At 36.5% G+C, this 27,885-nt stretch overlaps 1 protein-coding gene across 1 annotated transcript; it reads right to left on the minus strand.

Annotated features, from left to right (window-relative positions):
• Positions 1–262: 262 nt before the first annotated feature.
• esamb (endothelial cell adhesion molecule b) lies at positions 263–26,825 on the minus strand. The gene is made up of 7 exons (XM_056757264.1): positions 26,403–26,825; positions 6,554–6,699; positions 5,046–5,247; positions 4,789–4,944; positions 2,628–2,750; positions 2,420–2,549; positions 263–1,699 (listed from the first exon to the last, which is right to left on the minus strand). The coding sequence occupies exons 1-7, from the start codon at positions 26,464–26,466 to the stop codon at positions 1,228–1,230; spliced, it is 1,293 nt and encodes a 430-aa protein (XP_056613242.1). The 5' UTR covers positions 26,467–26,825; the 3' UTR covers positions 263–1,227.
• Between the last annotated feature and the right edge of the window lie 1,060 nt (positions 26,826–27,885).

Raw genomic sequence — 27,885 nt, forward strand, 5'->3', positions numbered from 1 at the left:
TAACAAAATTAAAATGTGATTTTGAACATTAATTTAGTTATCTGTTTTTGCAAATGAGCTCTTCAGTTTACAACAGGTAGATGCCAATTTTTGGCTCTGTTTTAAAAATAAAATGATAGTAGCCTTAGTGTTCATGGAAGGGTCAAGCAAATGTCAAGTGAAAGGACTATAAACTCTTTAATCAATTGTCCCGAAAAATACATTCTTGTATTGGTTTTAATAAGCAGAACATTATAGTAAATAACCAAAACATATACTGTACTATTATTGAAACATTTCTTTTAAACCTCACTGAGAAATTTCCAACTCTCATCCTTTTTCTTACCTCTCTGCTTCCATCATGTGGACAGTTATATCACAACACTTTATATTCTATATGATACCAAATGCATCCAATAGGACAAGGCATGACCTAATAACAGAGCATTTAACCCAGTATTCATTGCACAGCAGTACAACATTCAGTATGAATACAAAAATCAAAATATAAAAAAATGATGAACCCCTGCCTCACACATTCAAGTCATTAAACCACAAGGCTAGTTTCTCATACATCATCATCAACACATATATGCTTTTATTATCTATGCTATATCTTAGGACAATATTTTGATGGGCTGTTTTTTTATTTTAAAGATCTATATTTTCTCTCCTCTAACGTCCACAGAACAGTTTAACAGAAACCAAACACCACTGTCACCAAATCTTTCCATTTACGATGCCATAAGAGAAAACTCCTGAGAGAAACAGAGAGAGGCACAATAGGCAAAAAGCCAATACTGAAGTACTAGACGAGAATTAATATAATTTTAAAGAAACAACTAGGCCTAAATATCCGGATAATCCTCAAAACATTATGTAACAGTCTGAAGAAACATTTAATTAATTATGTCTGTGTGCCTTGATAACATCAGACATTATTTATGTACAACACATTGTGAGACAAATTATATTTGTACTATTTTTGTAAAATAAATAAAAATTGCTGCTGTCAGTCAGTTTGAAAAGACAGCAAAAAAAAATCAGTGTTTAGGTATCAAAACACTATTCATATTAAAAAACACAAATAATAAAAAAAAAATGTTTTATGCTACTTCATGTACTTTAATGTATAAAATGACATATTCATATTTATGAATCCCCACCATTTATAAATAAACATCCTTATATACATTTGGCTGAGTTTTAAGTCTTTAGCACATAAGTTGACATGGGGTTCTCTGTACGCTACACTAGTGAACCTGTGTGGTTCTGGGTGGGCACCATGACTGGCACGGACCCCATTCGAGACAGCGTACCAGTCTTTGTAGCTATGTTGAGCGAGCGTGGGGCCTGTGGCTGTGGCCCCTCTGTCCTGTTTGTGGATAAACTGTTGGGACTGAGACCCGTGGAATTGTGAAGACGATGATGTTGCTGTGTGTGATTGACAGTGCTGGTCACATTGTACCCAGGCAGGCCGTGAAGTGGGTTGGTCTCTCCTGGTTGGAGGCGGTAGGTGGTGGTGCTTCCAGAGGCAGTGAGAAAGGAGGCGGTGTCCGAGGCTCCTGGAGAATATGGGTAATGGTTGTTGGGCTGTTGGTGAGGGTCCAGCGGAGGGGGACTTATTGCAATGGAGGATAATGTGCCATTCTTAGATATGATATCTGATCCTGTGCCGCTTTTTGCCCAGGAAACACGTTTAGGGGCCTGTGCGTCCTCCCTAAAGTGAAACAGTCACCATTTAGGGCATGATATACTGTACTTTTGGGAAGCTGGGTCCTGATATGTGAAGTGTTGTTCTGAATTTTGTTCATTATTTTATGTTATGCCTGCTGATATATGGCTGCATATTTCTTAATTTCTGAATTACAAAATATTACGTTTTCAGTAAATAACACATTTGTGTTTTTTATTTTTTATTATCTGGTCAAATAAAAAAATGTAACGTTATTGCTCAAGTAAACTTGTAAAAAGAGAATATTTTATTACTCTTTACAATAAATAACACATTTTTGTTTTTGATTTTGTTATAATCTAGTGAAGGTAAACGGAGATTAAAGATGAGAAAAAAAGATAATATTTAAATAATATAAATTCATATGAACAATATTAATAAAAATGAATATTAAAATATTGCATTTTGCTAATTATTTTATAAATGTTATGCAGCATTAATTGCTGGATATTTATTAATTTCTGAATAACAGAATATTACCTTCACAATGAATAACAAATGTTTATTTTTGATTTTGTTATTATCTAGTGGTAAACAGAAATTAAAATAAGAAAAAAAAAATATTTAAACAAAGAAATATGTTGTGTTAAATGTTTCTGCAGTCGTAATGTTCAGGACATAACTACCCGAAGACACACAAGTAGATGAATAAGAGCAGATGATACATCTAATCTGGATTATATTGACGGATAATATGAGGCTTACTTGATATCATTGGACATCTCTTCCTCTGTGTCATGGTTCCTCTTCAGGATAAAGATCAGGAATAAGACAAGAGCCATCAGTCCCACCGCAGAGCCCACTGCAGCACCAGCGATGACCCACGCGTTATTAGCTGCAGCCAAACACGGTTTATTTAAAGCCATTCAAATCCAAAACACTGTATGTGTTATTGATCCTATGTGATACTTACAGGTGGAGACCTCTAAATTGATGTGGCAGCTTTCCGTCCCAGCTGTGTTGCTTGCACGGCAGACATACTTGCCGGACATGTTTTTGGTGAGGTTGCTGAGTCGCAGGGTGCCTTGCCTCTCGTCTGAAAGAAGACCCGGGAGTAAACGCGTTGCTCAGAGTGAATGAAGCTTTGAGAATAGTAATGTACCTCTCGATTTCATTCCATTGATGGGAGGGGACAGAGTAGATGACTGAGGTTGAATGAGATTTGAGGAATATTTAGCTTGATATATTGAATGGCTCTAATCCCAATAACACACATTGATACTAATTGTTGAAAGCTAAAAAGAAGGCTTATGTATCTTTTATTTGAAACCTTTTTCCTATTTTTATTGTCAGACACAGTGAAAAGATTGTTTTGAGTTGCTAAATGTCATTCTGGAAAACTCTTTTGTATTCATTTGGGTTAAGGGCCCAATTGTTATTGGCAGGCATTACTCAAGCTCTATAAGGTATCTACAACCTACCAAGATACATCTATCACACATTTTTACCACAATGATTTAACAATGGTTATCTTTTGAGAAACATCTACAGCTTTGTTTCTTTTCTGAGGTTCAAACAGTCTACCTAAAGGAGTTCTCTCTATCCTAGGGTCTTTTCCCTTACCCAGGTATCCCAGCACAAGCACAGGCTGGGGGCAGGACCTCCACGCTGTGAAGGAATAAGTGAAAGAGATAGGGCGAGAGGAAGAACATGGTGAATCTGTCATTTCACGAGAATCTGATTCGGGAGATACGCTCGGATGTAATGTGAGACCCACGTGTCCGGGATCAAGGAGGAAATTTGCTGCATGGCTGATAAGCATAAGCCAGCTTTCGTGAACAGCTGGCACTGCCGTGTATGTCCACAAAAGACTTGTGCTGACATCATCGTGAGATATTTGCAGAAACATACTGTTTCAGACGTTAATGCTGTTTCTGTAACGCATACTTTGTTTGTTATTTGGTGTGGAAAATGTGGGATTGTTCTGTTTTTTCATTGTGAGACTGTTACTGGAACTGATTCAAGGTCAGTACCTGTTTGATTTAAGGTCTGTTTGGGGGAGCTGATTGAGAATCTGTCTCTGAGGGTAACAGAGCTATTTCCATCTGTCTTCAGGCCAAACAAAGAAAGACACTAAATTATCAGTGATGAATGATCCCTGCCTTGTTCTGCTCTATACAACAAATAACCAATCTCAAAGGGTTAATAAACTCTCCGTGAGGAGAATTCCTAAACCATCCAAGACTAACACGAATAAACACGTATATACAATAACATACTTTGCCTACGGTAAGAATTAATAAGAATTATTAATAAAACATTGATAAATTCAGCACTATTGAAAAATATATTGTCGCTGTGCTTCTGAAACCTCAGATGTCCAAATTAGCTTTTTTCAGGAAATGGAATAAACTATGTTCATTTGAAGAGATTACTGTGTTGTCAAGCACTTTTTAATACTTTCTATTGGTCAAACCGAGTGACAAACATAACGGATGACTAATGATTTATGGCAAAAAATAAAAATCACAACATGGAGATACAAGGTTTCAGAAGGACAGCAGGGATATCATGTTTTACTTGTAACAAGCAGTCAAAATTGTGTTTGATGAGATACAAAAACCTGATAATATGCGATATTGTAAACAAGGTCTGTAAGATATTTTAAAATGATCGACATATTGCAAATGTGCATATCACAAGTTTGCAATAACTGAATATTTGTTATACTTTAAACAGATTTAGATCGAGTCTGATAAATGAGAGACTGAGACAGTAAGAACCAATGCTTTTTTCCCATGAAAAGACTGCTGGTTTTGTAGATTTCAGTTTGTTGGTTAGTTTTCTGTTTTTAAAGATATTTCATATTTATACTGTAATATTAATATTAATTGATTCTACTATTTGCATTTTTTTTGTTATTTATCATGTTATCGCATATCACATTTTTCTTCATCATCGTGCAGCTCTATTTTAAAGACACACGAAAGTGTTGTTAGCATCTGCATTACTGCATTACTAAAACAAACAAATAAACAAACGAGCATACAGTAATGTGTCCCCAGTGTAGTCGGCTATTAAAGGAATAAATCATTCTATTCAGCAAACTAAACAAAGGCAGACTGGAGACTCACTTTGCATGGGAGAGAAGAAGACCTCTGAGAGAGGAGCTGCTTTGGTCCACTTGTATTGAGGAATCGGTTTGCCACTGCTGGATTTACAGCTCAGTGTCACATTGCCATTCACTACAGCGTCTCCAGATATAGAGCACACAGGAGTAGATGGAGGTACTAAAAAAGCCAAAAAGAACTATATAAAATGCCAGAAGCTATTCATCTTCTGATCTCTATTGTAAATGTTCTGAATGTTTTTACAACGTTTGCCAATGTACCTTTAACATTGAGACTTAGTTCTCCCCAAATGCCGGGAGCTCCAGGGATGATGACGTTGCATAGGTAGCGTCCTGAGTCCGACTCCTGTGTCTTGTTGATGTAGATGGAAAGATTGGCAGAGGGCATGGACGTGGCAAAGCCCACCCGCCTCCGAAAGTCAGTGCTGCCGATGCCGATCAGTCCCGAGGAGTAAGAAATGATCTGCACCACAGAACACACAAGTGCAGCAGTTGTGAGATGCATTTTACAGTATGTCTGTATTTTATTATTCATAACAAAATAAGAATGAGAACATTCCTCACAGCATGTCAATTGAAGTCTGAAATAACTGTTAAAGAAGTACTGTGATGGCTATCGCAGGGCTGAGCTGTAAAGTGGATGGATTTAGGGACGCAGCTTCTCAGATAGGATGCTAAACACACTAATACACTCTTTGAGAAGCCACGTCTCTAAATGAATCCTCTTTAAAGCACTACTACTAAAGTATTAAACCTAAACTATTATAAAAAAGCAAGATAAACAAATCGACTAGTATCATTAGATATCAGCTGATAAACATAAAAACATAGGCTTCTAAATGATGGAGCTAACAGTCATGAAAAAGATTTTCTCAAGATGATAAAACAGCTGATTTTCAATTAAGTTTTGATATGTTAGCATGCCTTGGGAAACAGGTGAAACAAATATAAAGCATCACAATATTTGCTCAGCTCCCACGATGAGGGTGTATTAACTGACATATACATTTCAATCTAAAACTGCTGAGTTAATCCACTTCTCCCTCATCCATTCATCATGAGCATTTTCATAAGCAGTCATTGACCTTTCAAGTATTCTATACTCTTCCTTCGACATTAAATTAAAACCCATCTGTTGAGTGAACCAGTGACGGAGGATTTCATGTGTCGGCTTCAATAGTCTGATAACAGATTGTTCTCTTGTGTAATCTGTCATTTTTGAAGGGGCGGAGGGGTGAGTTCAGGAAATTGGTAGTTGACAAATGACAAAAATTTTAATTCAACATCAAAATTGTATGTTTTATGTATATAGCTTTCCTGTAGCTCAGTGGTAAGAGCATTGTGTTAACAGTGCAAGGTTGTGGGTTCAATCCCAGGGGATTGGACATACCTACGTATAAATGTATAGGATAATGCAATGTAAATCGCTTTGGATAAAAGCGTCTGCCAAATATGTTAATTTGAATGTAAATGTATAAGAGTAAGTCATTTAAGTTGCTGACAACTCTTTTGCCTTTCAAATGCGAAAAAAAAAGAAAATATTTTTTCCACGACTGTATTGAATATTTGCAGTTTACAGCCCCCCCCCAAAAAACCTCTTCTGAAACTCTGAGGAGACATTTGTGTTGTGAGATGTCTCTTCTTTTTCTATTTTCTCTATTTAACCTCACTGATGTCTTTCAATGGTGTATCACCAACAGCAATGCATTGTGCAAAGAGCTTGTCAATCCGTCAGAGGTAGACTCATACAATGCTTCAAACACACTCACTTGTTTTGTGTTATTGGCCATGAAGGTCCAGATGACTGTATTTTTCTCTATGGCACTGGTAGGGGTGTACCAGGCTTCCAGCACAACCATTTGGCCCACGACTCCCTCCATGTCTTTTCGTGGCATCTCCACCCACTGAGAATCACCTAAAACAGGAGAGGAACACATCCGGGTGAAGAGACCACATCTTAGAGTTGAAGAATCAGAGTTTGACATGTTTATACTTTATACATTCAAAGCATTTTTCACCTGAAACACAGAAATGACCCTTTACAATCACTCATGACCAAACATTGCCTAATTTTGTACCTCCTATTCCTAAGAGAAAAATACATAGAGCAGCAAATGTTGAATTATAAAAACAGTACTTCTCAAAACAATACATGCTCAAAGTTTGATCACCGACCATCTGAAATGATTCTTCATATGCAACAAACACAAATCATTATGCAAAAAAATATTTAATTGAATTATGTGCTTAAACATCTTGAATGTCTATTCTGTGCCACAAAATAAGATTAAAGACATGTCACAATCTAAAGCAACGTTAATATGTTCTTTACAAGAAAAAAATTATACATAAAACAATCTACAAATAAGTGAAATCAAAATTGATTCAATAAGGACCAATGACACCCAATGACAGCTGTCACTCACAGGGCAGAGAGTCTCCTGAGCTGCTCAGCTGAAGGTGGAACAACTGATCCCGACATTCCCATTTATCCTGGTCTGCCAGTTTGGCGAATGGTCCCTCAATCAAAAGCTCACAGAGAAACGGTGGAGCTCTGCTGAGACGCGTTGCACTAAACTGCCCCTTTATTCCCTTTACTTTCAGACTTATGCTGAATTCAGCTGGGACAGTCAGAGAGCATAACTGTGACGTAAAGATGTCACGTTCTAAACCAAACGTTGAGTTGAAGCTCATGAGACCGCATCCATCTCTCCCCTTTTTAATTTCTGTTGTAGTTCTAGCCCAGTAATCCTCTGACATTCTCCCAGCTCACGTGAAACGGGTCAAGCTCAGTCGGACTTAAAGCTGATGTAACCAGCGGCTCCTTTGGCGAGCGAATTTCATTGCTGGATTTTCTTCATTCACAATTTCACAGAAAGATACTTAAACCTCCAAGCTTAAAGGACCCATTGGGAAAGTGATCTTAAACACAAGCACATAACTGCTCATGTCATTTCACCTCATCTTACCTCCAAAAAACAGATAGGAGGGGGATATAAACTTTGACAGAGAATTATTTCAATTTAAAATGTTACATTTTTATTTACTTTTACTTATTCATTACAAAAAAACAATATAAACTACTAAATATTTTGATAATAATATAAATAAATATAAAAATAATAGAGTCAAACGACTAATTGCGTTTTATCACATCCAATGTCAAAGTTTGGGTTCATATTTCTGTGTACTGTGCATATTAATTTTGTATTTATAAACACAAACACATGCATTTATTTAATAAACGCTAATATTTTTTATAATTATTGGGAAATGAATTATTTAAAAAATAAATGAGGACTGTCAAATGATTAATTGCAATTAATCACATCCGACATATAAAAATTGTGTTTACATAATATACGTGTACTCTGCATATTAATTTTGTATTTATAAACACATATACATAAATGTATTTAAGAAAAATAGAGAATATAAAAGGAAATAAATATATAAATTAAATATTAATAATTATTATTTAATAAATATACATAATTTAAATGATTGGTAAATACAAATAAATGCATGTTAATTAATAGACGTTTCCTAAATATGTATACATGTAGGCGTATGTTTTCATGAATACAAAATTAATATGCACAGTACACATATATATATATATATATTATGTAAACACAAACTTTTATGTCAAATGTGATTAATTGTGATTAATCATCTGACAGCCCTAATTTCCCAATAATTAAAAAAAATATATATATAAGCCTTTATCAATATTTTTTTTGTCTTAAATATATGCATGTATGTTTATGTGTTTATAAATAAAAAATAAATATGCACAGTGCACAGATATATATAATGTAAACGCAAACTTTAATTTTGGATGCAATTAATTGGAATTAATCGTTTGACAAGCCCTAAAAAAGCTTTCCTGTAGCTCAGTGGTGAAAGCATAGTGCTAACAACCCCAAGGTTGTGGGTTCGAGGTTCCAGGGGATTGCACATACTTAGAAACAAATGTATAGGATAATGCAATGTAAATTGCTTTGGATAAAAGCGTCTGTCAAATGCGTAAATGTAAAAAAATTAAATTCAAAAGGCAGATTGATCTGTATCTGTAATGTTAAACATATCAGTACCCAAAGACTGAACATAATATAGCCATGAGCAAATACCCATATAAACTTTAAACCCCTCACAGAATAGTTGCATGTCATTTAAATTGCACTTTCATGATATTACCAAACAGTATGGTACTTAATTTGAACTGCCAGATTCGCTTTGTGGATATTGTACTCTTAATCTTTTCAATGGCTAAGCTCAATTTTCATTCTTTTCTATTGATTTTGGACAGATCGTAAGTAGGACATTCGTTGTCCAGGCTTACGAGCGTGCCGTGTCCATGTGTGGCCACTCTCTGATGTGTTATGCTCAGCAACTGTCTCTGTGTGGCCAGGTTTATCCCTCATGTTTCTGAGCCATTGTAGTTTATTAAATCAAGGAGAATCTTCCCTAATCCCTGGGCCTATCTCCATCTGTGCTACAGTAGACACCTTGGCATGAGGCACGATACCTCATACACATACAATATGCATGTACATACACACACATTAAGTCAGGGGAACATCTTAGATTTGTAAATATTTAACCTTACATTACGATTATAATGTTTTAAGATGTTAATTTTGAATAATTAAACATGATCTGATGATGAGTATCATATAACACAAACCAAAGACTGTAATATACACAACAGTGGGAGATCTTTTGGTGATGTGTGGAAAATATTAAACAAAAATCACAAAGAATAGATGGTTGCAGTTACAGAGGTCCACCTGACGAGGGCAGCAAGATACTGAGATGCTCTAAGTATTGACAGAAGAGCTTTGAAAAACAGAATTATGCCAACCATGTGCATTCTGAAGAACCAAAGTGTTGAATTTGACTGCTGTCTGCTGTATAATGTATATCTTTTTTAGAGAACACATTATACCATTAGTTGTAGGCCTAAATGAAATTAGTTTTTTTAAATCTGTAATCTAATTTGATTCATTTAATTACACAACACCAATTTAATGGCCGTCCTTGGAAACACTAAATGTAAATAATGTATTTTTGAACCTTTTAAAGGCAGTTCATCCTAGTGATTCACCCACAAGTCATTCAAAATATTTACATTATTTTTTTTCTGTGGAACACTAAAGAAGATATTTTGAGAAATATCTTGGTGGTTTTGTGTCCATACAATGGAAGACAGTGGGAAACCATGTTATCAAGAAGTGCCAAAGAAAGAAACTCATACAGTTTTAGAGTTAATGTTGAAAGAATTTTTATTTTGGGTGAACTGTCCCTTTGAGTCCCCTTTTAAGGGTACAGCAGTACAAAAGAAAGTACCCTGTGACATGTGTAACTTTACAGTTCTTGCTTCAAGGGACAGTTTGCACAATAAATGAAAATTCTGTCATCATTTATCGCCTTCTTGTATGACTTTCTTTCTTCTACAGAAGAAGATTGAAGCAGAATGTTGTACCCATTGACTTGGACTGGTTTTGTGTCCATACAATAGACGTGAATGGGCACTGCTGTTGTTCGGTTTTTGTGTTTTGAAGAAGAAAGAGAGTCATACAGGTTTAAAATGACAAGGAAGTGAGAAACCGATTACAGAATTTTACACATTTTTGGGTGAGCTATCTCTTTCGATGATACCCGATGTCAGGCCAACCACTTTTCAAAGCGTTAACCACTAAACCCCAAACAGCTTGAACATCTTTACATTAACATTCATTGTTCAGGCTCTTAAAGCATCACCCAATGCAGCCCAGGTGCTTCAAAACAGATGAGGAGCTTTTATTAAACATCCTTCCAGATAAGAACAAAACCTGATCGGGTGCTTACAGAAGCCCATTGTTGTTACACAGACACCCATTGTCTTCTAATATAATCTCCTCTTGTGCTTGTGTCCAACTCTGATAGAGTTTTAGCAGGAGAGATCTGAGCCAGCTTTAAAATACTTGCTAATCTTGGGCAGCTGCACATCAGAAAGCATTTTACTGAGGTATGGAACTGTGTGACTCAAGTCAGATGGCCATGACTGCCACTCCTCTTCTCATTTCAGATACCATTGTTGGGAATATGCAGGTTTAATTATCAGAGGGATTCAACTGAAAGCTGTGTTTGTCCGTATATAAAATGATGTTTGGTTGTTATGAGGAAATATGGACACGGTTTTGTTTGTGGGTTAAGTAAGAGCAGGGCTTTGAATTCTACATATTTTGGGAATGTTCCTTTCGATGGGATTCTGTCAATCTCTGGTGCTATTTTAAGCCATCTTAAATGTGTTTTTACATCAAAAAGTCTCTAAATCCTTTCAAAGAATCAATGGTTAGATCAATTGTTCATGCATACATGGACACAGACCCTAGGCTTTCATAGAAGCTTTCTTGCGAAAGCTAGAGGCAAGTCAAAGATGAGAGCTTTTTAATATCTCGTTTATTTCTCCTACACATTGATGAGATTCTATGGACTGCAAATGAAAACTTAAGTCTCCGGCATCTTAGATGGTTCTCCTGAGAAAAAGATGCAGATATCTCACAAAAGATCTCAAAAATATCACAAATTAAGCTTAGATTTGCAAAGTCTTCAATCCGAAGTCAATATTATTGAAGATTTTAAAATGAACTCTATCATTTCTCATCAAATTTACCCAAATCAAGATTTTTTTATTTAAACAATCTAAATTGTTAGAGCTTCGTACTCATACTCTATTAACTTCATTTGAAGAATTCTCCATAAAATCTTATGAGCTATGAGAGAGCAACCTTGACTTTGAGCAATATCATTTTCTTCTGAGTTAGAATATGACATACATAACGTTGCGTAAACCAGTCCATTATGGTTTAACCGTTTTAACCGATTTTTGAAACAGGCTATTTCACGTTTCCCCCAAACACTTTAATAACAAATATTAATCTTAAAGAGAATGAACAACGGAGGCCATTTATTGTGTCATGACATTACAGGACAATCTATAATAGAATGACTGCAGGTTGCCGAAAATATGGCCTTAAATCAATGTGACATATTTTTGCTCTCAGTCATCAAAACCCAAGCTGTCAAGTAACCTCTACTAATACTATACTAGCGCAACGTATACACACTTAATAGACCTTACAAGTTCAATCAATTGCTGAACATAACAGCACTAGTAGTCGCAGTGAAACATGTGGATATATAGATATTCAGTAAAAAGGATGCATTACATGCTGCCTTGCTTTGAATAATCTAAGCTGAGCTGATGAGGATCATTATGTTTGTTTACTTGTCTGCTTTTGAATTGCCTCAGATGGTGTTTTGATTGGTGTGGTGGACTGTGAGAGCGCTATAAATCTAAAGAGCCCTGCGTACAGTGAGGAGAGCATCAGTCACTCTGAATATAACAGGCCTGAAGGGCTCTCCATCTCTGCCACTCAAATTGGTTGGGAGAAAAAGACGCCGTTCCACATAGCTAGTCTCTCCGTAGCCTTCGGCATATGGACACAATCTCCTCCCACGAATCTGTGCGGAAAATATTAATCCATGCAACAGGCAGATGGATTGGGTTTGAATTATGCATAAAGTGAGAGCTCAAGGAGGAGGATTACTCCAAGTCTGAGAGCAGGTCTTTTACCCATCAGCTAGATCTAGAACAGCGCCATTGTGACATCACAAGTATGCTCGTAAGGTTCTCATATGAAAGGAACATCAGGAGAGTTGGGTTATGGTCGGAAAACGCTTTGAATCATGTGAACGCAATTTCATGACAGGTTCAGAGAACACAACGTTGCCCAGATCTTCATAACAATGATCAAAATATGACACACGGATAGAAGAAAAATTCTTATCAGCAAAAGCTAATATAAGCAAGATAAAAGCCACAGCAAAAAATTGCTTGTTATCCATAATATAAGGATGATATGTGTCCAGTAATGAAACGGGCTTTATGAGATCAAGCACCCCTCCCTGTGCACGCTCTTATCAAACGGCCATCATCTAAATCACACGCAGGTCTGTTAGCTCGGCTCCAGGGTGAGCTGTATAGATAAAAAAGAAAAGAAATCAAACTTTCTTTTTAGCCATGGGTTGTTAGATATTTAGATGTCTATTCATCTCTTGGATTTATCAGTTCTGGGAGATCAGAAAGCTGCTATGGCAACCTGTGAGCTGACACATCTTTGAAAGATTCACTGGGAGGTTAATTGGGCTGTTCGTCACTGTTTACTCGAGTGTGTCGAGACGTAGTAACACTTGGCTTTCTATTAAGTGCAATTTACAGAAATCATCTTTAGAGTGGGAATCAAACAAAACTCGTTCAGAAAATGTTTGCTGGCTCACTATACTTCAAGGTGAGAAATCTAATGAATTCTCATCGTTCTGCTTGAGGAGATTCTGTAAACTCCTACGATTGATTCTTAGTTCCTCTTAAAGGGATAGTTCACCCAAAAATTATGATTTTACTCAAGTTACTCATCATCAAGTTGGTCCAAATCTGTTTACATTACTTTGATATACAGATATTTGTAAGGATTTGTTAGCAACTGACATTTATGGGGCAGCATTGACTACCATATTAGGACAAATTTAAAACGGTAGTCAAAAGGGCCACTGTTTGCTTTCCTAAACTCTTCAAAACATCTTATTTTGTGTTCAATAGATGTTTTTTCTACCATGTTAGTCAATGATGTCCCAGAACTGTCAGTCGCTGACATTCTTCCAAATATCTTTCTTTGTTTAACAGAACAAAGAAATTTATACAGGCTTAGAAAAACAAGAGGAGTAAATTATGACAGATATTTCATTTTTGGGTGAAATGTTTCTTTAAGATTTTATCAACCTACTGTAACAATCCAAGTTTTTTATATCTGTGCCATTGGCATTCTCACATCAGATTAACTATGAGACCATACATAATAATTAATTTCTTTAATTAATTATCATTTAAATGATTGAATTTTAGTAAGTAAGGGATACTGAACATATAAACGGTTGTTATTGAAAAGTATAAACCCAGACAGGTGATGTTTAACCTGAAGGGGTTTATCTTGCGATACAAGTGGCTATATGTACATTATACTGTTTATGACACAGCTTCTTGCCACATTAGAAATTAATTGAACACAAAATGTTAATTTAAATTACTTTGAACTAAATAAATAAATGTAAATAAAAGTCTAAATAAACTTGAACCGTCCATGAGGAAGAAATAGATCCTAGTGGCAGATACAAAGTTCGAACAAGATGAGATCCAGAAGATATAATTTATTGTACGAGAGCCTTGAGGGAATGATGCGGGGCCTGTGACGCAAGTGATAATGAGTGTTGCTGCGTATTGCACCCGCTCCGTATCTCCCACGGTGGAGATCAAAAGCATAAAAGGACGAGCAGCAGAGTGTAGGATGAGAGAGGACTGGGGCCCGGACATGTGTTTAGTTTGTAGTTATGTTCTTGTGTTAAACTTTGTTGAAATGTTTGCCGGAACTGGCGAACATTTAAACAAACTTTGATCAAAATGAACAAACAATAACACGGAAGAAAAAGGCCGGCATCCACCTCACGGTCGATTGCCGGCCACAAGAACATAAATACACACTAAACACATGTCCAGGCCCGGTCCTCTCTCGTCCTGCACTGCTTTTTTTCATATTGAAGTGCTAAAGTCGGGTCTCTGGTGCATCTGCCAACTCAGGCTCACACAAACAAAGTTACTGGGTTGTCATTTTTCACGTTTTCTATTTCTACTAGACGCGTGTGACCCTTCTTTCTTGGGTAGGCTACTTTAACTTATAGAAAACAGTGTATATGGTTTGTAAATACACATTCGGTTTGTCATGGTGTTTTCGCGCATAAAAAACGTGACGTGTCTACAATGTGTTTGGTTTTTAAAAACCATCTTTCTCATTCGCTTTATGTGATCCTTCTTTCTTGTTTTGTCGTTGGAAACACAGACTCACAGCCCTGGCTGATTTTTCTGCTGAAAAGGGGGCGGAAACTAGCAGCTCATTTACACTTAAAGACACACACACACCAAAACAGAGTGTTTCTCCTCACATGCAAAACTGGGTAATTAGAGCATGGTATAATAAAAGATCTGTGGTGTATTTTGAGCTGATACTTCACATACACATTCTGTGGACCCCTGTGATTTATATTACATTTGTGTAAAAGAAGAAAAAAATCTCCTCTTTAAGGTTCTTTACGGAACCATTCAGCCAGATGTTATGGGGGAATAACATACCTTGTCACAACTGACCAATTCCCTCAATCAATGTTCCAGAAAATCTTGTACTGAAAAAACTATTTATCAGGTGAAAAAGGGATAGTTACAAGGGTGATTGGATACCAGAGAGTCAAACAGGATCCAAATGGAATCCATGAATGTACATAAGTCACAATTCGGCCACGAAATTGCAGCGCATAGAAGTAATAATGGACTAAAACGCAGGGCTCATAAACAAAAATAAATGGCTTGATCTGACCTAGAAGTGAAAGAATGCCATTGGGAGCTGGAATAAGAGAGTTCAGTGCTGAAATCCCACAGGGCGGTCGCTCTCTACAGCTGTGGGAGAAAGCGGACCCGGTGCTGAGGCTCAGGTGCTTCATACCACTGCCAAGCAAGAACTGAGGAGCTCAAAAACATGAAGAGAACTGAAAATACATCATTTGGACATCCCGTGCCGGCATCACGCTCAACACAGCAGACCTGCAGCCTTCACTTTCTCTCAGATGGGACTAAACCATCCCAGGAGTCTCATACATAAGCAGACTATGAAATCATAATGTTGTAATCAGGGTCCAAAATGAACACTCGCTCAGCACAGAATGAGAGTAAAGAGTGCAACTGGCAAATAAGTATTTAATTATACGAATAATTGCTATATTACGTATTCAAATCATTACTAAGTAAGCTAATCATTGCTAAATAGTTCATAGTTTAAATTGTAATGTAGGAATGTAATTGTATTTGCATAGGCAAATAAACTAAAAAAATCTAAATAATCTGTTTAAAGTCTACCAGAAAATAATGCAAGATACAGTTTCTGATAAGGTATGCATTAAACATTAATAGCATTAAAACTGGTATGATTGATTATCTATTTTGAGCTGTGGGTATCGAAAAACACATAAAATATCGCCATAGCTGATGAATCACTGTGAATCCATATCATGACTTGCATCACTGAACAAAGCTATTAGACTGTTTTGTCCATGTGGATAATTTTTGGACTGTATTAAGAGTCCTTAATAATGATAGTAACTTATTTGTGGTTTAACAGAACATTAGTTTCATTAAGTTTTGATTTAAATGAAAACCTAAAAAATTATATCATTTGCAATATACTTGGAGGACTTGGGCCTAATGATATAGAAAAATAGCAGCTAATAAGAGCCCTGTACTGTTTTTAAAAGGAACTATAAGAAACTTTAAGAAGCTGGTTGATGGTTGAAGTTCTGTGCAAAAGTGAGTGAGACTGTGTCTGATTCAGTTTGTTTACCTGATGAAGGTCATTGACCGAAATGTTGTATTTAAACATATGTTTGATACTTTCGCAGGATTGATAGTGTGCGGGTTTGTTCCTTTTGTTCCTGATGGTTGACCCTTTTTGGTCTTTTTTTCTAAAGCATCTCTATCCTGCAGGTGTGCGAGGGTGATCACTGATTGATTCCCTATAGTTCATAAAATTGTATAAAGAATGAACCTATACTGATTTATACTGATAACGTAAATCTCATTTTTTAAACAGCAGTGTATATAGATTTAGTCTTTACATTTTAGAAAGAAGTTTTAAAATGAAAATCATTGAAAACTGAAAATGTTTTGCATTGCCACTTTATTGGGAAGAAATGCTTTTCGCATGTCATTGCATTATATGTTTCGGATATACAACTTTTTTGGAGTCTGATATTCTTGCCCATCCTTGCCTGTAATTATACAAGTACATCATTCAAACTGTCCAGTTATCATTGGTGGTCGGGTCGAAGTTGAAATTGAGTAATGATGAGATACGCTTGACTTGTGCTGTGCCTGAACTGTCAGCTCTGCGGAGTTCAATGCATTGGGGGATGTCAAACGCAAGCCTTTATAGGAGTTTAGAATATATAATTTTAGAAGTGTAGTAGTATGTTTTGCTTTTAAAATATTCTCCATTTTGATGGAAAAACAGAATGAGATGAATTAATGAGATGAATAAACATTGTTACTGCAGATATACTAGTTATGCAAACTATTTACCTGTACATATTACAATTCTTATGAGATCAATTACAAAGAAGAAATTGGTTTACTCTTACATGTTTCAGTCAGACTGCTGACTCAGACAGGTTAGAGCATGAGCAGTAGAGCTCTGTCCAGCTGAGGGACTGTTTAACCAGACTGCATCATCACATGTGAGTAATGTTTATAGACACTAAGTGCGATCAGAAGGTTTGGGGATTTAATCCTCTTTAAATGTGCTAAGAATGTGTTTATGTGTGTGAGGGAGAAAAAGTAAAAGAGAGAAAGAGAGCGGAGAGGAAAATGCGAGACCCAAGGGATTACTCTTTAGCAACCTTAAAACCCTAGACTTAACAACCTTTACAAATAACAATATTATTTACATTACAGCATTTTATTTGGAAGACTAAATTCTGTAAAAGTGTTTTTTTTAACTATACATATATATTCAGCACATATATAGGCACAAGGCATTCTAAAGATACATTAGCTCTGTAGTAACGCTCATGTAATTCAATTTATCTGTTATACATTACTGAAAATTGTGCAGAACATGCCAATATTCAAAAACATACCTCACTCCACCCACTGAAGGAGCAAATTCACGCTGGACTTTGATTTAATGTATCAGGCGATACAATTACTAGCACTAAATTAGATCAGAGAGGCACAGAAAACGCATCTCTATACCTCTATCTCTGAACACAGTATTTAGCAAGTTACTAGACATGCAAAAACATACGATACACCAATTAATCAAGGATTCAACAACTATGATGCACACGTTTCCAAAACATATAACCAAACCTGGGACTCATCTGCCATGTGTAATATAAAAGAACGCAACAGATCAAGTAAATTACAGCAAAATTATCATTTTAGATGAGTAAAAGAAAGGGAATTATCAGACCATGCTTTAAAGGATGGTAGAATTAATGCTAAATGTAGATAATATCTTTAAAACAGGACACTTGTAGGTGTGTGTTAAACCGGCAATGATGTTATATTCTGCTGTTGTTTAAATGTAATCATCTATTTTCCTCTTCATCCTATTCATGTCATGTTATTGATTTAGCATTGACAGGCCTATGCGGTTCCTAATAAAGTTATTACAGTATATTTCAATGTCTTATTTTAGGAAATGTTTGTTTACCTTTGTAAACAATTCTGCTACTGTGAAGTGGCGCCACTTGTTGTCCAATGTAATGGGATTTGAAACAAAACTAGTTGAGAAATGCTGCATTAAATTAAAGCTAAGTTATAATGGAAGACCTGATTGTGGTAACGAAATCTTTACCACAGCAGTATGAAATATTGGACGGCATTGTGCTGAAATAAATACACAAGACTATTTATTCTCTGAATGTAACACAGCAGAAGAACTGGCCAAGAAAACAAGTTGTGTGTTGTATTCAAATTATGGCCTTAGCATTAGGTTTAAATGCTTGGACCAATTGCATCATATTCATATTCATATTTTAATATATATATATATATATATATATATATATATAATTATATATTAAAATATATGTATACTGTAAAGGTATATGCAAGAAGTAAATTGCATTGTCTTATCAACTCCTTGCTAGTGTGGACTAGAATTACAGCAAAAGGTTGCTGTTGTTCGAAAAATAATAAGCATTTTGTACAATTAGAATAAATGATTTATTGGTGTCTGAGTAGAGACTGGTCAATAATAAACCTTCCCTGTGATTTCTGTTTCCTGGGGCACTTTGTAGATCCTTTGGGGATTGGCTGGTGTTCCTCAGACCAGGTCGCTAAGCCGTTTCTACACACCATAATCCCATTACCAGGCCAACCTGTCTTTACAGGAAAGAGAGACATGCACATTTAAGGCCTTACCGAAGAACACTTCTTAATCTGTGACTTTCCAATTCCATGTGCAATTGCATTAGGCATTAATTCAAAGATTCTTATGCCAGGATCTCCACTGCATGTTATGTACATGTTATCAGACACTAATGTAAAATAGGACATCCATTATCTTCAACTTTTCCTTTTGACAGAAAAATGCAGAATTAAATAAGATAAGAATTCCTGAAACAGGAAAACTGAAGACGTTAAGTAAAAAAAACAGCTCTACATGACTAGCCTGTCAACTGCCTACTGAACTGAAATTGAATTCACCATTCATAACAGATAGATGTCCTTTGGCCTAAAAGAAATCATTTAAAATGCCCTATTTTTCTGAAAACCTTAACTTTATATACCTGCAGGTATTCATTATTTGAAATGGAAAAGAATAACACATTCCCTTCACACATCCCCTAAAACAACAGAATTTCTCATAAGCGTGGCGTACACATTGCAATTTATCTGACACGGCAACATGTTCCCTAAATAATTTATCATGCCATCCGTTCACTTTAAAATCTACAGCATTTTCTCAGGCCATGATAAATTTACTAGCATGGGCTAGCTATTCATATCATACTACTATGGGATATCACCAACATAAGCTAGTATACAATATATTTAAATAGTAAGCAAATCTTACAATAAAAATTATCTGGTGAGAAGTTAACTTCATCTTTCCTATTATATTATATATTTATTTATGTCTATGTATCTATAACTTTTTACTGTTAAGATTCTCTGCTTGACAGTAACAAGCTTCTGCTCTCCAAAATAGGAATGCATAGGCTATATATAATAGATATAATAGATACCTAAATAGACGCTCAGTGCTTACCATCACATTAGACCATCACATTAGATCAGCACCACATTTTTAAGCAAAGACAAGATAGACACGACACGATTCAATAATTTCAAGAAGAACGAAATTAAGCCTTGCCCAACAAGTTCATGTTAAAGCTGATTATGTGAATGTTGCTCTACTCATATATTCTGCTCCCTCTTAACTACAAAAGAAAGTTTCAATTTATCATAACACACAACCCTTTTTTCACCTCAAATTGCCCTGCGGCTGGAGTTATGAAACATGTTGTAACTATGGAAACTGAAGATTGCTTTCACCACTTTTTATTAGTTAATATTACAAACTTTAACAATGCAGATATTAAGGCCAGATGATTAATGGTTAATAAACAGCACTGGACCCGATCACAGAAGCACAATTTCCACACTAAAATGTAGAGCACTCCAAACCCCCACAGACTGGATACTGGGCTTATCAGGTCCAAGCTGGTTCCACAGATGCCGCTCTGTGCATGGAACTGGGAATACATCAATTTAGCAACCAAAGTGGGGAAAATTGAGAACTGACACAGAAATGAGAGGGTAACAGAACTTTGAAGATGACAACAAATTTCTGGCTAGACTCATTTGCTTTAGATCACAAATGCATTTTGGAAAAAATGTATGTCTGTATATACAGTATACAATGCTTTATTTTTACTCGAAGTCCTGCACTTCTGTTTTAAAGAACCTACCAAAAAACACATCCAAACAACTTTTAATTTAATACCAAGGACTAATCTTCAAAATAACCCCTTCAAGGTCTTGAAACTTCACGGATTAGGATCTAAATGTGGTTTATAAGTATAAATATCAAGCAAGATCATCCTGTTAGCGTAATACAAAGAACACAAAAGCTAATGAGACTAACTAAATACAGGTAAGAACAATCAAGAAGGGGAAACCGAAACACATCTACAAAATAAAAAGTATACATAATAAAACAGCAAGAACAGGCTTACATTAACAAGCCATTATAACTTATATGATCTCACATCATTAGGCATTTAATATTTACTGCTTTTGCATCTTTAACTCAACTGCTTTTTAGGAATGAACTAGTCATTTATGCCCTCTCACAGACTGACTGTCATCTCGGCCCCATCACGGCTGATTATTCTCCATAATTACATTTGCAGGTGATGTGCACCCCGCGCGGCTGAACCTCCTCCACCTCTGATATTACACATAGCCATTTCTCATCCTTGGGCACATCAGAGTAATTGCTCCTACTACCTGAGGGGTTGTGTAATAAAAAGCCCTTATAGATAAGAGTTAAACACACGGGGCCCGCTCGAAAGATGTCTGTCACATAGAACGAATGTGATGAAGGTTGGATGCGTGTGGATCAGCTGCACAGATGTAGCAAGAGGGTAGGGGGAGGTTTGATAAGAGCTCAGGAGAGATAGGGCAGAAATATTGTGCTTCTCTGTTAATAAAAGCTGAGGGAACCCACTTCTGTGCAGTCTGGCCGATCGGAGAATGAGTGAGAGGGAAAGGCAGATGCAAGCTTAAAACAATCAGTGGCGTTAATCTGCTAGGTGTAACAGCTGCTCCCTGTGTATTCTGAGGTGGCTGGCCGGATCGGATCCTTTAGGCCCTTATTAGCCTCACTCGACTAGGTCTGGCCCGACTAAATCCAGGTCACGCCTCATAAAAAACTTGCATCCTGTCATCCCTACTTGGATATGAAGGGTAACAAGGATTACTTGCCTTTAAACAAAACACGCCTTAAAACATTTAAGCAAAAACAGTCTGCCAATTATAAAGATAATAGTGTAAAGCGTAAACAATTAGGTGTAAGAGAATAGCTGATTTCACCACAAAAGATGGGAACAATAGAAAAAAAAAGAACAATAACAATAGGATTCCTTTCAGAGCCATTTTTTGAGCTGATGTATGATTAAACTAACATACTCCCAAACGGTTTTAGGCACTGAACAGTGTATGTCCTATTCCACCTTGAAAGTGACAACAATTTACTTTGGTTAAACCACTTTGGTTAAAGGTCTGATCAACTGTGCTTGTTTATTGTTTATCGCAAACCGGACAAAAGATCACTGCGATCGCGGGTCTCAAATGTCACCAGAGTTTCGATGATAAATAAACAAACAGGAGACTCCGGGTACCTTTATGGATATCACCCAGCACCCAGATAATACCAAAACACTTCAAAGCAGCCTCGATAATTCGCAAATGGTGTTTAAACCTTGAAAAATTATATATGAGCCCACCAGATCACCGAGATGGCGATTCGCACAGGCTTAAGATCACATACAACCTCTGCAATTAATATATATGACTAGAGGTCCCCAGGTAATACTAATCGCGTGCAAATAGTGCTCAGGGCACATCAAGCGATCTCTAACAAAGCAATAGTGACGCATAGTACAAAAATGTTTTACTCACATAAGATTGCTGCGCCATTCCTATCGGATCCAATATTGAAGGCACAGCACTGCTTTAATTTAAACTCTCCAGAAATTCAGTGTCGATATGTGCCTTGTTCACGAAGGAATCCTCGGAGAAATTAAATGAACAAACGCTCCCTGTTTTTTCCACATGAGCTGGAACGTCTTTAAAAATAAACTTTAACCCTGCATTACTAATGTCGGAATCCAAAGGAAAGTTATGCAGCTACTGTATTCTTCCACAACCAGGGATGGCACAAATTTTAGCTATCTTTTACGGCAACTTTGTTTATTGCTTCTGTCATTGGTTCTGGTTCTGTCATGCGTGACAGTGGGTTGATATTTTCAAGAAGTCGTTGATATTTTTCTGTGGAGGCAGTGGTAAACCTATCAATGTCGTCAGAGATAGGTCCATTCCAGAACCTGGCGTTCGCTGGGCCCGGTGTCAATAACAGTTGTAATCTCTGTTACAAGGACGTTTTCAGTTCTAACACTTACATGATGTTCGCATGAATACGATTCCCTCTTATATAACAAAAGCTCTTGTTAAAATTGTGATTTTAATTCATGCCTCATTTAAAGAATCTTAAACTAGTGTAAAGAGGAAAGGTATATTACTTTTGAAATAAAAAAATCTGCCCCCAGTGTTTTAAAATGAAAGCAGTTTTTGCCCTTTGTTCCAACTTAGAATTTGTTTATATATATTTAATGTAAATAAAAGCCTAGCTGTTTTTCTTTGTGAATTGCTAATTGATTGAATAGCAGTTTTTCATTGTTCCCAACAATGACAATGATGTTCTATGCTATTCTATTCTGTTGTTGTTATCATAGTGCAAACGGCCCTTTAAAACGATTATTGTACTTACAGGATATATTTTTTTTACTAACAACCTAATTTTAGCATGCTATATACATTAAAAACAGTGGTATGATTATTTTCCTTAAAGTGATTATTTTCAGTTTATTTTATGCATATTTTGATATTTTTGAATCCTCAGTGAATTTATCCTTTCTAAACATGTAGTTTAGTTTAGCTTAGTTTTTAATTGTCTTCATATTGATGTTGATATTTTTGTTCCAAAAAGCATAAACAATAAAAGACAGTCGCATGTATCACCACGTGTAATGTACAGCTCAGATGGGCCATATAGGAGTACCTACAGCGTATACAGTATTGTAAAGCATACAAGGAGTGTGTGGTCAGCTAGTTTGCAATTTCCCAGGTGTCTCTGAAGCCCACACAGGGGCACACAGCAGTGTGTCCAGAGCAGCCATGGCCTCATTTAGATGGCTGATATCCTCATTACTGCATCCACTTTTCCGACTTACACCTGACGTAAAACAGCGCTGTCCTCGCCTACGCTCAGGAAGGCATCACATCGGCATCTCTGAACACACAGCGGACTCTAGGGATTATAACTGGGCAACATGTGTGGTTTACATTTTATGTAACCTGTAGAAAAGTGCCAATATGTTAGTATCAGATGTCGGTATTGCATACGAGTTCACAAACAGATCGCAATTAGAGTCGCTTCGTAATATGAGAATTATGTTGCTAAAACTGTTAGGAAGGGGCGTTCTCTTCACAGCATTACTTTCTGCAGGTGGCAGAGACGGGGACGGCAAAAGGGCTGCAGCTGTGATGTGGCAGGACTTATAGGAGAAGCTGCGGCTCTTCTAAAGCATTAATGAGCGCTGAATCTGTCTCTTGTCTCAGATGTGTCATGACATCATCTTGACAAATGAATGTGAGCTCAACTCTAATGGTTGTCAGTATGAGCCATGAATACTTCTAAATCTACAGTAGGTTAATAAGGATAGCACATATGGAGTGAAAGATATCTTAATAAAAAATGTAAAACACCAGGCACATACATAATGCACAATGACTTGTAATGATCTGTATCAATACAAATCAAAAGATTGATGGCCACAATAGACCAGTAGCAGGGTTAAAGATTTAAAACATCGAATTTTTTCCAGTATTGAATGTTCTTTGCTGTGCAGGGGGCAAACATAATTGCCCCTGGTAAGTGAGCATTACGGTTTCTATCGATCTCTGTTGTGAAGGCCCAGTGATCCACACTCAATTACAAGCATTGATTCTCCTACGGCTTTTCACTGAGGATGAAGCTGTTTGTTTGAAAATCACAGTTTACTACAGGTGGTTTTGTGCCCTGAGAAACCACATTTTTTACCACAAATCTTTAACACTCATCTTCTCTGAAACAGTTTTGGCTGGCCTTGAAAATTCTATCAAAGCATCCAAACCTAAAAATTGTCGCCATTTGCAAAGCCTCAGGTTGCATCATTTACCGCCAACCTAGATGACTTTCTGTCTTCTGCGGAACTTAAAGGGAGATCGGCAGCTTTAGTTCCCATTCACATCCATTGTATCATAAACAGAGAAAGCTTTTTTTTATACTGCCACATAAGAAATTTCCTCATCCTGGTTTGGGATAAAGAACGATGACACAATATTCGTTTTTAAATGAAATCTCGTTTTTAAGATCTAAGCTATTTACACAAGCATAGGATCAGTCAGTAAGTAAATGTAATTCAGAGACTGACAAGCACACAACTGAGCACTTAAAATGCTCAAAAATGTCAGATTTCTATAGTGGCTCGGTTTCGGAAATTTTGTATAATGTGTAGTTCTTCGTATGGATAATATGTTCAACACTTTCACGCAGAAAGGTCATTACGGTTGACAACTATGCAAAAAGCATTTTTTGCGACTTCATGGGTTTTGATGGCATAGTTAAACTTCAGCCACTAAAGGGTACACCAGTCTATCATCCTATCACCTATCAAATAAAATAAAAAATGTTGGAAAAAGGCAACCAATCCTGGGTGAGGTTATCATAATTCGTGCATGAAAGTGTGAAATTCATAAACGTTTGTTATTTTTATCTTGGATATTTTTGGTTTTGAAAGACAGTGCTTTTGTGTTAATGATAAAAATGGTGCACTGCCTATATCGACTAAGATGGTCTTCACACCCCTTTCAAACCTTCAGGTCTATCAGCTTTAAGTCACGTACTGTAAATGAGTGATGTATTTGATGAATTTTGAGAGGCAGCATAAACAGTAATAGCGCCGTTCTCTGGGTCACTCAACAACAACAAAGCACTTGTAAGCTGCGGCAAAACGATCCAACACTAAATGGAGTTGTCTCCATAATGTCAACTCTTTTAACATGCTTTCCCAAAGGCACAGAAAACCGCACCACATCAGCAACTTACTCTGTCTGAAACGGAACAAAACCCTGACAAAGCAACAAATACCACATGAATATGGCTGAAAATGTTTCAGGAAAACAACGTAATACAAAAAGGCAATCTATTATGTTGAACCTTAATCTCGGAACATAAAGTGCAAAATTGCGACTTCAGATATAATTGTATTAACTTTACTGTAATTTGTCATATCTTAATCAATATATAATTATCTAGAAAGTCCGTCTCATTATATTTATTGAGGGATATTATCAGCTCATTTGTTAGATTTGGATGCTGTCAAAATGAATAGAAGGAGAGAGTACATTTTTACAACCCCTATTTACGTCCATCTGCATAGGAAAAAAAACATCATACTCCAAAGTTTTAAAGCTGCAAAAGAAGCGCTGCAGCACAATGACACAGTTTAATCTTGTCAACATGGACTGAGAGTGAATTTGTCCCTTGTCCTTGCTTGTGAAAAAGTCAAGGCAATTCATTGGATTACAATCTCCTCTGATTTAAGGCTTGCTGAAGATTAGTCTGGACAATGGGCATATCACAATGGCTGAAATTGCACACTGCTTTCAGGTGCTGCCTAAAACAGATCTATTGCGTTGACGAGATGTAGTAGCTATGACGTAAATATCAGCACTTAACCTCATTATTAAGGTACTGCTATAGAAAGATACAGGCCTATTGTATCTAACTTTTGGGGTTATAAAAATAAATCTTCATTCAAAACATATCTGTTCGTATATGACAGATTTGTTTAGTTTGTTAATGATTATGTTTTGTCATTCAAACTCGTTACGTCACTAGGATTCTGCATACACAAATATTACAACACATCTCCACTAACTCATTTTAACAAACCTTACTTCAACATTTCTGCATTTATGAATAGCTTTATCGTGTGAGATGTAGTTTTAAACGATTTGTGATAGGTAACATGCAGTCCCTCTTAACTTTCACTCAGTTTGCCAACCCAGCATTAAATGGAGGCGTATTTTTACTTTATGAAGAGTTAACTAATGTTCATTTCTTTCGCTAAATTTACCTGAAAACACCCACAATAAGGCGAGAAACAGAAATGTTGGAAGTCTCCAGAACAGCGTCTCCATCTCCCCTCATGAAGTGCGCGCCCGAGCGACACTCATCTAGTCACGGTCACACTCCACCGCTTTTCTTCAGGCTCCTCTGCCCACTAAAAATGAATGTTTTATCTGGTAAAACCATAGATTTTACTCAACCCCGACAGATGACACACAGTCCCGCTTGTAAACAAATCCATTGTCTTTCTCTTCTCTCATCTTCGGAGCGGATGGCATTTGAAAAGAGAGCTTTGGAAAGCTTCGGTTGTTCTTTAAATATTCTTCCCTCTTTCCAATTTCATGGAGATGAAGAACATTAGTTTATAACTTAAGTTCATTGCTGTTCTAGGTCGATAAGCAGACCGTCAGTCACCTGTGAGAGACTGACTGCCTTCCCGCGTCTAGATAGATATCTGCGCCAAGCCACGCCCCCTTCTGCCTACAGGTGTGACGAGCGCGCTACAGATTCCTCTCTTCACTGTTTCTTCAATTGAGCAAGAAAAAACTTTTAAAATTGTTACAAATTATTATTATGTAATGACATATTTGATTTTTTATTGTATTGTAACATTATTTATTTGGTTTGGTTTATCCACCTAATTGTCTAGTTTAAACTTTGCGTGTCTCGTTACTGTCTGTTGCAGGCAACTTGCAGCATGTATTGAGATTTTACATGTCGGTCTGTGATATTAGGCTAATAAGTACAGGATAAAGTATACACTGACCCTGAGCAAAGTTCATTCTCACCCCATCCGACTGGCCGGTTGCCATAGAAACACATCAGAAGTTCATGCATTAGGGCCGCTCAATTATTGGCTACTGGTGAGCTCGAGTCTTTGATAATCTTGTCTCATCTTATTGTCAAACTTGAACTACAGGTACGAGTGCCCAGTATAAAGGAAAAATAGTCGTGGTGGTAAGTCAAGCCACTGCGCTCTACAAATATTGTACAAATGAGCTGCATTTTCTTGACAACGTAGCAATGTAAATATAGATTTTATGGTATAGCAGACAATGAGAAAACAAATTATCACACTTTTGAAAACATATTTTTGTTTTAGCATACTGAGTGGAAACAAAAAAGTGAGATGGCACAACCTGCACATCCCTATGCCAATATGTGTGGTCAATGCTATAAACTTACTGCAGCATTCAGGTTCTCATGGTTTAGCCTAGATATTTAATTCATATAAAATTATCAATATCCATCTATTTAGACTAAGCCAAATTAGATGTTTAGATTTCTCACCATAAGGCCAACCATACATGCATCTTGAGCATTTATCAACAATACTATTTAGCATTGCTTGATGACTATTACAAATAATTTGGTCGAAGCCACTTTTTACAGGTTACTTGCACGCTGATGACTGGAAGTGCATTCTAATGCCAAGGGGGAAATTACTACACAGAGTCCTAATTATATAATACACTGCATTTGTATTAATG

Source organism: Triplophysa dalaica, chromosome 9 (assembly GCF_015846415.1).
Source record: "Triplophysa dalaica isolate WHDGS20190420 chromosome 9, ASM1584641v1, whole genome shotgun sequence".
Lineage (NCBI taxonomy): Eukaryota > Metazoa > Chordata > Actinopteri > Cypriniformes > Nemacheilidae > Triplophysa > Triplophysa dalaica.

What these genes read in the sequence shown, in the direction of transcription:
- esamb (XM_056757264.1), bottom strand. Translation starts at nt 26,466, where the DNA reads ATGGAGACGCTGTTCTGGAGACTTCCAACATTTCTGTTTCTCGCCTTA. An exon ending in CTTATTGTGGGTGTTTTCAG is followed by an intron (nt 6,700 to 26,402) that starts GTAAATTTAGCG and finishes CTCCTGTTTTAG; the next exon opens with GTGATTCTCAGTGGGTGGAG. An exon ending in CTTCTTCTCTCCCATGCAAA is followed by an intron (nt 2,751 to 4,788) that starts GTGAGTCTCCAG and finishes GTCTTCTTTCAG; the next exon opens with ACGAGAGGCAAGGCACCCTG.